The 13,410-nt window shown below is 36.2% G+C and overlaps 2 protein-coding genes across 2 annotated transcripts; both read right to left on the bottom strand.

Moving 5' to 3' along the window:
• Positions 1-2,842: 2,842 nt before the first annotated feature.
• On the bottom strand, positions 2,843-6,917 carry LOC127952551 (zinc finger protein 501). The gene is made up of 3 exons (XM_052551165.1): positions 6,545-6,917; positions 3,645-4,545; positions 2,843-3,389 (listed from the first exon to the last, which is right to left on the bottom strand). Exons 1-3 carry the CDS (start codon positions 6,672-6,674, stop codon positions 2,975-2,977), a joined length of 1,446 nt encoding a protein of 481 aa, XP_052407125.1. The 5' UTR covers positions 6,675-6,917; the 3' UTR covers positions 2,843-2,974.
• Positions 6,918-8,449: 1,532 nt separating this feature from the next.
• LOC127952580 (gastrula zinc finger protein XlCGF8.2DB-like) lies at positions 8,450-11,539 on the bottom strand. Its single transcript, XM_052551215.1, has 3 exons — positions 11,470-11,539; positions 11,092-11,146; positions 8,450-10,319 (listed from the first exon to the last, which is right to left on the bottom strand). The coding sequence occupies exons 2-3, from the start codon at positions 11,123-11,125 to the stop codon at positions 9,229-9,231; spliced, it is 1,125 nt and encodes a 374-aa protein (XP_052407175.1). The 5' UTR covers positions 11,126-11,146; positions 11,470-11,539; the 3' UTR covers positions 8,450-9,228.
• Between the last annotated feature and the right edge of the window lie 1,871 nt (positions 11,540-13,410).

Below are 13,410 nucleotides of genomic sequence, written 5' to 3' on the forward strand. Positions count from 1 at the left end.
GACAAGTGCAGCGGCGACTCAACATCAGCCAAACCACGAAAATGCTCGAATGTAAAATAAAAATTACAATAAAAATCCCTTATGTTGGACTGTACCACTCAGCAGATTAAGAAAATACACCTACAATTTATTATTAAAGCTGCATCATGTGGTTTGAACAACTCTCTTTAATGATTGCACTTAAAACTACAGTAAAACTATGGGTATGTTGTGTGTGGGTGATCTAATGTTCCTATGATATTTCATAAAAATTTTTTTGAACCAATGCTTCTGCAAATACAAAGTTTATTTAAAGATATAAGCAAAAAAGGCTTTCAATTCAGATTTATTTATAAATTTAAAACCGAAAGCCCCAAAAGCACACATTTTCCTAATGCAAATACAATCAGCAGACATTAAAAATTGTTGATAAAATATAAAATGTAACTATCGTATTAATAAAAAGGTATCTTTTAATCAGTAATTATTTAAAGCAAAAGTGATCAATAATTACTGAAAAGTTAAAACTGATGAGATGGATCTATCCTACTGAAAAGCAGGGATTGGTATCATTAAGGTTTTAATGGTATTAAAGTCCAACTGAAAACTTTGTTTGCATAAATTGATCGTTTTGTGTTGAACAATTCATCCATGCAAGTCATTCCACACAAAAAAGTATTTTGGCTTCGTAATCTTTAATCAAAATCTGAAAGTGCCCCTCCTCTCTGCATTGGAGGACCTTCCCTGATGACGTAGGTTTGACTATTTTCTTAGCATTAGTTAACCACACCCCTCCAACTGACAGTAGACAGGCTGCCTGTGTGTTTGAGAGCATTGACAGCGCGTCAAAGGAGAGATGGCGACGAGGTGCATTTTCGATAGCGGCACTCACAAAACACTTTTCCCATTCCCTAACATTTCCCATTCCCTAACACAATGGAAAAAATTGACTTTTCAATGACACACACAAGGTGTGGTGTTAATATGCCAAAGCCTCAAGTGTCATTTTGTCATTGTGCCTCAAATTCGTCGCTGTGAACGAGAACCTTTTTGTCTATCGACACAAAATCCATAAATTTGTGTCAGCATAGTCTGAAGATCATCTGATTCGAATTTGGTGAATGCATTTTGGCACCCTTCCAGCAAATTCGTTGATGCGCTAAATGAGAACCATTTCGTATATCGACACGAAATCCATAATTTTTTGCCAGCATGGTCTGAAGATGATTCAAGTCAAATTTGGTGAAAATCGGACTAACGGTCTAGGAGGAGTTCGAAAAAGTAGGTATGCAACATTAATCAAAATAGCGGACAGGAAGTATGGCCAATTTTCACGTAATTGGTATCAATGCTCTCGGCATGACCCAGAGAATATAGGGAGACCATTAAAATTTTAATAGAGTAATTTATTCAAAAGTTATTAGCATTTATGTGATATTTCATTATAACTCTTGGCAACAAGGTGGCGCTGCCACCAAACTTTTTGAATAACTTCAGGGCATGGAGCTGAATATTTTGTAATTATTTTCGTAACGATACAATGCTGCGTTCAAAAAATACAGCATTTTAAAACATAATTCAAAATGGCCGACGCTTAAAATGGCCGACACGGGAAAATTGGATATCATTCGACTCGACATGACTCACTGAATCTAAAAATCTAAAGATTTTTGCCAAACCATTCAGAAGTTCTAAGCCAAATATGCATTTTTCATATCTCCTGACCACTAGGTGGCGCTGTGTCGAAACACTACAGTTAGTCTCAGGTCATGGTTATTATAACACACACCAAGTTTGGTCTCAATATTCCAAACCGTTGCGGAGATATATGCTCATGTGTATTTTTGTGTGCTTTTCGTCAGATTTTTTCACATGTCATTCGAGAACGGTTGGACGAATCAACTTGAATTCCATAACTTTTTGCCAGCATGGTCTGAAGATGATCTAAGCCAATTTTCGTGAAAATCGGACAAACCATCTAGGACGGGTTTGAAAAAGTAGGATTTTTGAAAAATTGAATTTAAACCTTGCGATTTTTGAATTTTGGGTTCATTCAATTTGGCATGAGCCAAGGATTCAGCCTTGGCTGAAGGATTTGTGTTTAAAATGAATACATACAAAAGGTTAACCAATAATTTTGATACTAAAGAAAAAACAAACAGTAGTATTCCGTTAAGTAATGGCCTACAAATCAATTCAATAAATGAATCGAATGTCAAATGACACAGTATTGTCTTCCCTGTATAAACTGTTCTATTAATGTTTGTTAATGCTACTAAAGTAATTCAGACAAGATCAGAGAGTGAAGTTTTGTTTGATTATCATTAATGACCCAAACAGCTGCAGGTTTATTAGACTGCTGTCACTTTAAGAACTAATGCATGGATCCAATGTACTGACAAATCAGATTTTCTCCAATACATCAATTTACCTTAAACATCTTGTCTTCATGAATATTTTCATAGTTTTGACGTCACTTCCTGTTTTTTGCTACAGCGCGTTTTGAGTTTGAGCTACATCAAGTTCATTCTTTGTCTATTTTTATTCTTACAAATAAAATAAAAAAAACACCATCACTTCCTTTTCTAAACCACGTGAATATATCCCATATTGTATTCTACAACAAAAACAATCAGAGCCCCTTATCACTAGTTTTATTTTGATTTTCCATGTCCACTATTAGCTTTTAGACCATTAGCATCACAAGTGTGGTTGCCGCTTATCTTACTTACATTGCTAATACTCTATTCACACATTACCTTTGTTATACTTACTGTTACTTGCTTTACATACTCATACAATTACAAAACTATAGGGGTATTCAAGGGTAGGCTTTAAGGTGGTTAAGATCCTACCCGACCAATCGCGATCACTTTGTTTTATTTAATTTATTCAGCTTTCAGATGATGTACAAAATCTCAATTTAAATGACTGATGCGTGTTCCAGGGCCACAAATGTCTTGAAATTATTGCATATAGAAACATTTGGCTAGATTCAAATAGCTTCACAATATTCATGCTGCAATAATAACTTGCAAGTGTTTTTTGTGTGCCTGTGTAGATTAGATGAATTATTGAAACACTTCCCACATGCAGTGCAGTGATACGGTTTCTCTCCAGTGTGAATCATCTCATGTCTTTTCAGATGTGTTGACCGACTGAATCTTTTGCCACAGTGTGAACATGTGTGCAGTTTCTCTCCAGTGTGAACTCTCATGTGAGCATCAAGATTATATTTGCTTGTCAAAATCTTTCCACAGGTGAAAGTGCAGGTGAAAGATTTCTTGGCTCTTATTTTCTTTAAATCTTTCCGTTTGGTTTGAGAGCAACTCAAAGGTTTTTTTCCAGTTTTAACATGATTTCTTCCCTCAGATTCACTTAATTCTTCTTTCTTCTCACTTTCTTCAACTCTGAAATAAAAGTAAAAACAGTTCAGTTTTTATGTGAAAGGACAGAAATATTAATGCTGATGAAACAGTGGAACGTAGACAATTTTGTGCTAGGGCTATATATATATATATATATATATATATATATATTTTTTTTTTTTTTTTTTCTTAAAGACAGAAAACAACAGTCAGTGATTCAGAATCATTGTGACTCTTAGGAGACTAACTTTCACAGAAGAGACTTTGTTGCTCTGCAAATAAATATTAACTACTTACTGTGATTTAAGACTGTGCTGATCTGGTTTCTTCACTGCGTGGATCTTCATGTGACTTTTAATAGTGCTTGTTTCGCACTGATCAGATGTGTTCGGTTTCTCTCCAGTGTGGATCCTCTTATGTTTTTTCAGGGTTCCTAACCGATTGAATCTCTTGTTGCAGTGTGAACACTTGTAAGGTTTCTCTCCAGTGTGGATCCTCTCATGTATTTTCAGGTATGAAGACCGATTGAATCTCTTGTCACAGTGTGAACACTTGTAAGGTTTTTCTCCAGTGTGAATAATCAGGTGCTTTTTTAAACAGTTTGAAACCAAAAAAGACTTCCCACACTCAAAGCAAACGTAATCTCTCACACCACTATGTATTTTCTCATGTCTATGTAAATTTTGCTGCAGTGAAAAATTCTTTCCACACACAGAACATGAATAGGGTTTCTCCTTCGTATGAACGGACAGGTGTTCCCTCATGTTTGAGGCCCAAAGAAATGTTTTTCCACACTGATCACATGTGTACGGCTTCTCTCTGGTGTGGATTCTCATGTGAACATTACGATTACATTTTAGCATGAAATTCTTTCCACACTGATCACATGTGAATGGTCTTTCTCCGGTGTGGATTCTCATGTGAAGTTTAAGACTTTGTTTGGCTGTGAAACTCTTTCCACACTGATCACATGTGAATGGTCTTTCTCCGGTGTGGATTCTCATGTGAAGTTTAAGACTTTGTTTGGCTGTGAAACTCTTTCCACACTGATTGCAGGTGAAAGGTTTCTTTACTCTCCTTATATTTAAAAATTTATTTTTAGTCTTAGAGCGGCTCAGAGGTTTTTCTCCAGGTTTGTCATGGTGTTTCTCCTCCACTTCACTCAGTTCTTCACTCTCCTCGTTCTCTTCCATCAGCTCTGAAATGAAAGAAAAACAGTTTAACTTCATTTTCAGCACATCAAAAACCATTTAAAAAAGTGAAAGGGCATAAAAGTGAACCCTGATGTAACAGCAGGCATAAGACAACTACTAGAAATTATTTCCATTTTTTTCATTAGCAGTGTATAGACATATGGGAGACCCTGGCAAAATGAATTTTTCCATTACCGTTTGGTCCAACAGTGAAGGAAAAAGGCAGACAGAAGGGATAAAACAGTTTACCTTTTTTGAGCCAGGATAATATAACACATAGTACAGTGTCATAAATGTACATTAATTATTTTTAGGCAGAAAACATTGGGAAAACAAGTAAACCTATGCCCACAAAATGTTTTAGATTGCACTAATGGAAAATCAAAGTGAATGTGTCTCACAGGCTCTGGGTTCCAGTTTTATAATAATAATAAAAAAAAAAAAAGACATCTCACTGTCAGTTCCATTACATTTTTAAGACGTTTAAAAGGTGTATTTAAGGAATTTTAATTATAATTATGACCTTATCTTTACATTAAAGAATGTAAAGCCTTTTAAGGATCCACAGGCACACCGTTAAATCTTTGTTACCTTAATGCAGGGGCGTAGCAACCGGGGGGGACGGGGGGGACACGTCCCCCGCACTTTTAGAAACAGGTGATTCTGACCCCTGCTCATTTTTTTTTTTTTTTTTTTTTAGGATCCAGCGTGAATATTTCCAGTAGTGTTCTCTGATTTGTTACTTAGATTTGAGTGAAGTAACATTCAGCCAATCACAGAGCGAATCATCTCCTGGGCGGTCTGCTATGAGCTTCAAATCTCTTGTTGCTCTTCTGAATTTTCAGCTCTCCTAATTGTCACTTTGGATAAAAGCGTCTGCTAAATAAGACGTAACAATATTATTGGTTTCTGCTGTCTTTTGTTTGTCTACGTGCTGCTCGCGGAGTAAAATTATCATTTCACAATAAATCATATTTGTTTTGCAACGAATATCTTAAAATACTTTATCAAATTTTATTCTTTTAATTCATAACTGTTACTTTATGTCCTAACTGGTCTGTAGGAAAGGCAGGCTGTGACGTCACTGGCAGAGAGAGGGGGCAGTTGCTCAACCTCTCCAGAATGTGTACAGGTGAGATTTGTGTAAAAAAAAAAAAGCAGATTGACTATCTTAAACTGCGGTAGGGAACTTTTGACGCCTTAGCGGTTAATAAACAGAACTGCTTGCGTCTTGCGGAAGAACATCGTAGCCGGAACTACTTCTCTCTGTTTATGTCTATGAAGAATCACAAAGGTACTGTGTTTCTCCGCCTCGCTATCCCCGAAGCAATTTAAAATAGTCCGAATATAAACATTTATTATAGGTGCACCCTAGTGATTCAGGACAAGCCAAAAAGACGGTTTGGAAAATGGATTCATGGTGTACTCGCTTATTATATACATTTTTCTAAATTTTGAACACAAACAAAGTTACGGACCGCAGCTCTGATTGGTTGTTTTTTACCGGGAGCGATGTATTTCTGCAAATGGCAATAGGACACTGGGAGGAGCCAGAGGAGCTATTTTTCATAAAATGTATGTTGTATAAAATTACTGTAGATGTAATCTGTATACTCATTTAACACCTGTTTTTGTCCAACTGTTAAAAAAAAAGTTATTGTTCAAATGTAGTGCAACTGAAATATTGTAAATATCATAAAATATCTTTATTTCATAAAAAATAAAAATAAATATAGATGGTCTCCCAATAGTCTCAAAGTCCTTCAGTATTTTTAAATTTTGAGTATGATTTAACAAAAATAGGTTCCTGTAAGCTATCATGTCATGTTCCCAAATTTGAAAAAGTAAAATGCCAATTGGTATTCTATTTAGAATTTATTATGAACATCAGCTTTGGGTCAAATCACCATACAGCCGTCCCCTCCACTTTTAAAATGGCTGCTACGCCCCTGCCTTAATGTACCACAAATAGGCATCAAAGAGGAATGAAGAATACAGTCCAACCTCCTTGTTCCTCTTGTTTTATTCTCCGGGTTTCTGGTTCCTCGTGTTTTATTCTCCGGGTTTCTGGTTTTATTCTCAGAGTTTCTGGTTCACTCGTGTTCTCTTCACTCTCCTCTTTAACAAACATCATCTTCACAGCAGCAGATCTCAGTTCAGATGATGCTCCTCCAGATATATCTGCTTGCTTTAAAACTTAGGTCTCGACTACAAGGATAATATTACAGGTATATACTGACCTTATTCAAAAACTGTATTTCTCTATTTACAGAAACAACATTTCTAACAGTTTGTACTAAATATGCATCGCGACAAAACAACAGGGACCACGGTGTAACTAATCTTCTTCCTCTGAGGTTTAATGGTGTTTGGCAAACACACGTGTGTTAGCGCCTCCCGCTGGACTGGAGAGTGAAGCGACCTGTATTTATACACTCTATGGAACCGACGAGCAGTGATGGCCAAAAGAAACTTATATTAATTTCCCTCTGACTGTTGTGGGGAAAGTTACAAAGGTTCGAGTCTGTCAAAACCTTTCATTTCCTGGTATATCGACATGCGCTGGTACACAAACCAAATTCACTATTGTTCATGTCTTAGTCTAGATAATATAATCATTTATATGAATATATAATTTCTAATTGATTGGAATGTTTGAAGACTAATAAGTGATGTCACTGAATCAGAACATATCAGAACTTTGTTAGGCTTCACGTGCTCTGCCTAAAAGAGAGCCATCTGAATTGAAACCATTTCAGTGTAAACTGAAGTTCCATCTTTTAATCTCCCACAGTTTAAATTCTGGAACATAAAATGCTAATCCAGTACAGCGTGTCTCTGGGTTTCATGAGCCACCTGTATACATTGGAAGAAATCAATAATAAGCTGTTCTGATTCTAATGCATAGTTCTTGATATCAAAGATGTTCTGTCCTCTTTAAACATCATGAATTTGTAAACCCACCTCTGCCTAAAAAAACCAAGGAGGAATTGGAGAACTTGTAACCATTGTTACAAGACATCCCTGAGACCCACTCCTTTGCTTTCCAGGAAAACCTTGATCTAGCTTACGTTGTTAGGACTCATGGCCAGTAATACTACAGTAGTTTTACTGTTCTGAAGTTTTTCAATGGCTTTCTGCATTTTACCAGTGGCATTACCTGAGCAGTCGAAAGCTGACTATTTATTGCATGGACGGAGAAGAAATGTAAGTGTCTAAATAATATGCACAGTTCCATTGAATGATAAATGTCTTTTAACAATGCTGATGAACCAAATGTATGAAGCACACTGTTAAATAAGCACAGCATTAACAACGACCTTGAAATAAGGGGTTTATCTGATAATCAGATGCATGAAAGTAGCTTTTGTTACTTTAGCAAACAGACATCGGGCGCATTTTCTCTCAGAAACATCATTTGCTGATGGAGAGGAAACATTAAATAGCTACTATAGCCTTTTATTCTGTGAAACTGAGATAAATAAGTTTTCAACTGATATGAAACAAAAACACATTAAATAAAATTGTACTTCTTTGTCCTGATTGCGCAACATATTTCAGATGTGCAGATTCCAGCATTATTAAACCAACATTTAAATCATTAACTGCTTCAAAATGCATGCCTTTAAATTACAGTTGAAACATTTGCAGTTATGAATAAAAACATTGGAATAAGAACTTTGTCATTGGTATAATACATTTGTTGAGTATAATACTGATGTTTACCATGTGCAACTGTTGTTTGTTACTGTAATGAATATGATAATTTAGCATGTTTGCATTGTAAGAATGTACATGAATACTTCAGAAATAAATATGCTGACATATGTTGTTTTCTCATTAAGCTTGTACAATTTAATATGGGAATATTCCAAAGTTACAGTTATCTTCATAAAGTAGTAATAAGTGTAAGTGTATTATCTTAATTCCCCCAGCACCAAAAGCAGAACAGTTAACATTAGAGCTCATCGATACTACTGGTTTTCGCAATTTATGCTTAGGAACCATTTAATAGCGGGTTCAGGTATTAATTCCTACTTACAAGAGAAGCACAGAGAAATAAGATACAAAACGGTATTTCTTGTACCTGCATTTCCTAATAACAAGTTATTAAAAAAAAAATACACCTGTGAACAACAAAATTAAAATTAAATCCAGTCTTTTTTGGAAGTGCTACAGTCTCGTCAGCTTCCTGAACAAGAACGATGGGTAAAAAGCATAATAATCATAATTTTTCCACAGGGCTCGTTTAGTACTGGGTTCAGGTGTTCATTCTTTTTAAGCAAAGAAGGATCTTTAAGTCTTAAGTTCTTAAGTTTTAAAAAAAGCTAATTTTAAAAACAACAATGAAGAACAATACAAAATAAAATATCAGTCATTCTTAAAAAGTATCGCAGCCTGTTCTTCGGCTTCCTTAACAAGAACAGTATGTAAAAACCTACTTTTCTTCAAGAAATAGTAAGAAATCTACAAGTGACATATGCATTATAAGACTATCGAACATCAAATGAAACTATGATATAATTTGTATCATGAAGCAAACTGATCTTTGACATTGTTCTTGGGGGAGGAACTCCATCTTTGAGTTGATCTGAATCAGTATAATCCGCTGATCTCGAAGATGATGATTTATCCAGCTGATATTTTATTGCTTGCACTATTGTGTAACTTTTGGTAAAGATGCAGCATCAGATCTGAAATTGCTGGATCTGAAGATGATCTACTTCCTGTGAATGTTTTTTTGTATGGCTGTGTAAAGCAGATAAACGACTGAAATGTTTCCCACATTCAGTGCAGTGATACGGTTTCTCTCCAGTGTGGATACTTATGTGTGTTTTCAGATCTCCTGAAGCACTGAATCTTTCATCACCATGTGAACACTTACAAGGTTTTTCTCCAGTGTGAATCCTCTGGTGCTTTTTCAAATGTTTAGCTGAAGTAAAACTCTTGTCACACTCACAGCACACAAACTCTTTCATGACAGTATGTACTTTCAGATGTACTTTTAAATTTTGTAGAAACGAAAAACTCTTTCCACACAAGTAACATGAATGTGGTTTCTCCTTCGTATGAACTCGCAGGTGTTTCTTCAGGTCAGGAGCTCTCAAAAATGTTTTGCCGCACTGATCACATGCGTGCTGCTTCTCTCTAGTGTGGATGTTCATGTGATCCTTAAGGTTTGCAGGGTGAGTGAATGTCTTTCCACACAGATCACAAATGTACGGTTTTTCTCCAGTATGAATTCTCATATGTGTCGTAAGGTTTACTTTTTGTGTGAAACTCTTGCCGCACTGATCACATGTGTACGGTTTCTCTCCAGTGTGGATCCTCTCATGTGCTTTCAGGTATCCTGACTGACTGAATCTCTTGCCACAATGTGAACAGTTGGATGATTTTTCTCCAGTGTGGATGTTCATGTGCTTCTTGAGGTTTACTTTCTGTGTGAAACTCTTCCCGCACTGATTGCATGTGTACGGTTTTTCTCCAGTGTGAATCCTCTCATGTGTTTGCTGGTCTCGAGACTGACTAAATCTCTTGCCACAGTGTGAACACTTGTATGGTCTCTCTCCGGTATGAACTCTCGTGTGACGCTCAAGACCTCTTTTGCTCGTCAAAATCTTTCCACACTGAGTGCAGGTGAAAGATTTCTTGGCTCTTATTTTCTTTAAAACTTTCTGTTTGGCTTGAGAGCAACTCAAAGGTTTTTCTCCATTTTTCACATGATTTTTCTCCTCAACTTCATTCAATTTTTCGCTCTCATTGTTTTCTTCAATCAACTCTGAAAAAAAAGTAAACATTTTTCATTTACAGTAATTCTTAGTAACTGATTTAACAGTATAAAGTAGACATTTGCGATATACATTTTTTGGTCATGTTGATGCTTTATTTTATAGAGAATGTGAAGCTACATAACGCGTTGCATCTGGGAGGATCACTTTCATACCTTTCATACAAATGCTGAAATAAATATGTATACCAGCTTATCTTGTTTTTTCCTCAAATTTATATTCATATTCTTCATTGGATCATTAGCAGGGAGGAGAAAACTAGTTTATTGCTTCACATGATAATCAGATTTTGGAGGATATTCATTAACTTTGATCTGATTAGCATGAAAACAGCTTCAGCCATCATATGGTAGATTATCCAAATAGTGTTTTTTTGATGACAGGTGACAGAAGTTGATCCATTTCTTTGTAGGATACGTTTACAGATAATGAAGGATTATAACTGTCATTGTAAATATAAATGTTTCCGTGGCCATGGAGAAGAATCAGAGATTGTGGGTCAGCTTTACATACTCTATAAACTGTATTTCGCAGAAACGTTCCTTAAGAGAGGTACATTGATTGATCTTCAAAGGATTATTTTTTTTTAAACATTATAGGCACAAATCCAATGTTTCTCTAGGGAGAACTATTACATATTTTTGTTCAACTACACAGTTATCTAACACAAGTATTATTGAAAAAAGTACCCTTTACCAACAATCCTAAATCTTCTTAAACCTTTATAACCTTACTGATGATGAATTAAGAATAAACGCCAACCTGTTTGCTCTTCAGTATCTTCACTGTGTTTCATTCTGCAGTGTTTGTGGAATTCCTATGTGGAAGGGGCAGATTTACTTAATTTTAACCATGTAAAGTAAAAATAACGAATTTTATCTGCTAAAAAAATAAAAATAGCAGCAGCAAAACTGGACATCGGTTCGCATTCATTCCTCTAACAGATACAGATACATTTAGAAACAGCGAAATCCCTCCAAACATCAAAGCAATCATCAACAACACATATCTCTCAGCTTTTCTAAGTTTGCTGTGCTGTACTCGATGATAAGAAAACGACCTCGTTTATAATGCATAAACATACGGTTTAAAGTTTTTTTGACAGTAGTGTACATGTGTAAAATACCGTGATCTGCTCACCTCTCCTCAGAAGACCCGACCCTGACTGTGAACGCGCGCGTCGCGCGCTAGTGATGACGTAATCGCCGCGAGGCGGGATCAATGGCGATCATCAAAAAAGCGCCAAACGAGATTTAAAACGGCAAAGCATCTATAAAACAATACCTTTAACTAAAACAAGGGTTACTAACGTTTACTGACATTTAAATTGATTTATGATTTAACACTAAGTTTTTTTTTTCCATGATAACAACTAAAACCAAAAGCTGAAGATGTTTGGTGGTGTATCCATTAGTGTTTTTGCAAATATACACAATCACTATAAACTGAAGTGACAGACTATCCTCATTCTTTTGTCTCTAGACAGTGTGCAATTAGACATACAGTTAGCACTATACATCATACACAGTATGAATACATTCTACATTATATAGACTTACATACACATAAAATATGCGAAGGTGCAACAGATTATACATGAACTGGATACGCAAAATATCATGGATGTGCATTGAATGGTCTCCAGTGATAGCAGATAGATTACTGTTATTAATGTAGTGTATATGTACAGTCCAGTAATTAACTGTTGGAGTTAAAGCGCAATGTATAACATACCGTGTGGTCGGAATATAGGGTTGCCAACTCTCACGCATCTGGCGTGACATTCACGCTTTCAGCATCAATCTCACGCTGAAGTCCATGAGTGAGTGTCACGCCAGATGCGTGAGAGTTGGCAACCCTGGGAATATGCTGTAGGGTCTATTAGTTCTGACTGTTCATTAGTGTGATATTAGTAGCCTGAGGGAAACAGCTATTCCTCAGTCGGCTAGTGCGGAATCAGATGCTGCCGAAACGTCTTCCTGAGGGCAGCAGAGAGAGCAGTCTGAGGGAAGGGTAGATGGAGTCTCTGATGATCCTCTGGACTTTCCTTATACTCTGCCTGGTGTAGATGTCCTGAAGGGAAGGAAGATCACCTCCAACAATGTGGCGGTCAGTTTGCACGACCCTTTGCAAAACTTAAGTGGTTTCCTGCTCAGTTATTCCCATACAGTTCCTTGAGTGCCTAGACTGTGTTGGCTTGAGGGGGGATGTAAAAATTTGTGATTATGGTCACTGTAAATTCCCTCGGTAGCCAGAATGGTCGACACAGAAGCATATGAAATTCCAGATCAGGGGGCAGAAGGATTTAAGAGTGTAGGTTCCTTTCATCACACCACGAGTTGTTGATAAAGAAATAAACGTCCCATGCGATGTCTGTAAACAAAGTGCCGGCATTCAAGAACTCGAAGTCTGATTTGCATTGTGTGATTATACTAACAACATGCAACACATAGAACAACAACATTACAAGTTAAACAAATGTAAACCAGCATAGTTTTCTGGGAGCTCGCAACACGGCTGCCATACTCGGCACCATCTTTGAACATTCATCACTAATCATGCAACACCGATGTACTACGTCATCTGCTGGAACGGCTTCCATGTACGACGGATATGGACATCAAATGTATACTGTAGGAAGTGTTAAATATTTAGGAACATTTATTGATAATAAATTGATGTTTGCTAGAAAAGGTATGTTTTTTTTTTTTGTTGTGTTGTTTTTTTAAAGCAATGTAGAGATTACATCTTATTAGGAGGTTACAACATTTTGGCGTGAGTCAACATATTTTAGAGATGGTTCATAAGAATCGTGTTGAGATTATTGTATGTTTTAATATGACTATGTGATATGGAATATTGCCAGTTAAAGAAAAGCAAAAACTGGGTTTAGTTAAAATTGCTAGTGTAATTTTAGGACAACTACAAAGACAATTGAGTCAAACAAAAGGCACCGATTATTCCTGAAGATTGTTCTCATCAATTAAATATAAAATTTCAATGTTTACCATCAAAAATACATTTTACGCAACCTTAAGCAAGGAAAAATTTGTATCAAAAGTCATTTGTGCCAACTGCCAT

This window comes from Carassius gibelio, chromosome B3 (genome assembly GCF_023724105.1).
Source record: "Carassius gibelio isolate Cgi1373 ecotype wild population from Czech Republic chromosome B3, carGib1.2-hapl.c, whole genome shotgun sequence".
Taxonomy (NCBI): Eukaryota; Metazoa; Chordata; class Actinopteri; order Cypriniformes; family Cyprinidae; genus Carassius; species Carassius gibelio.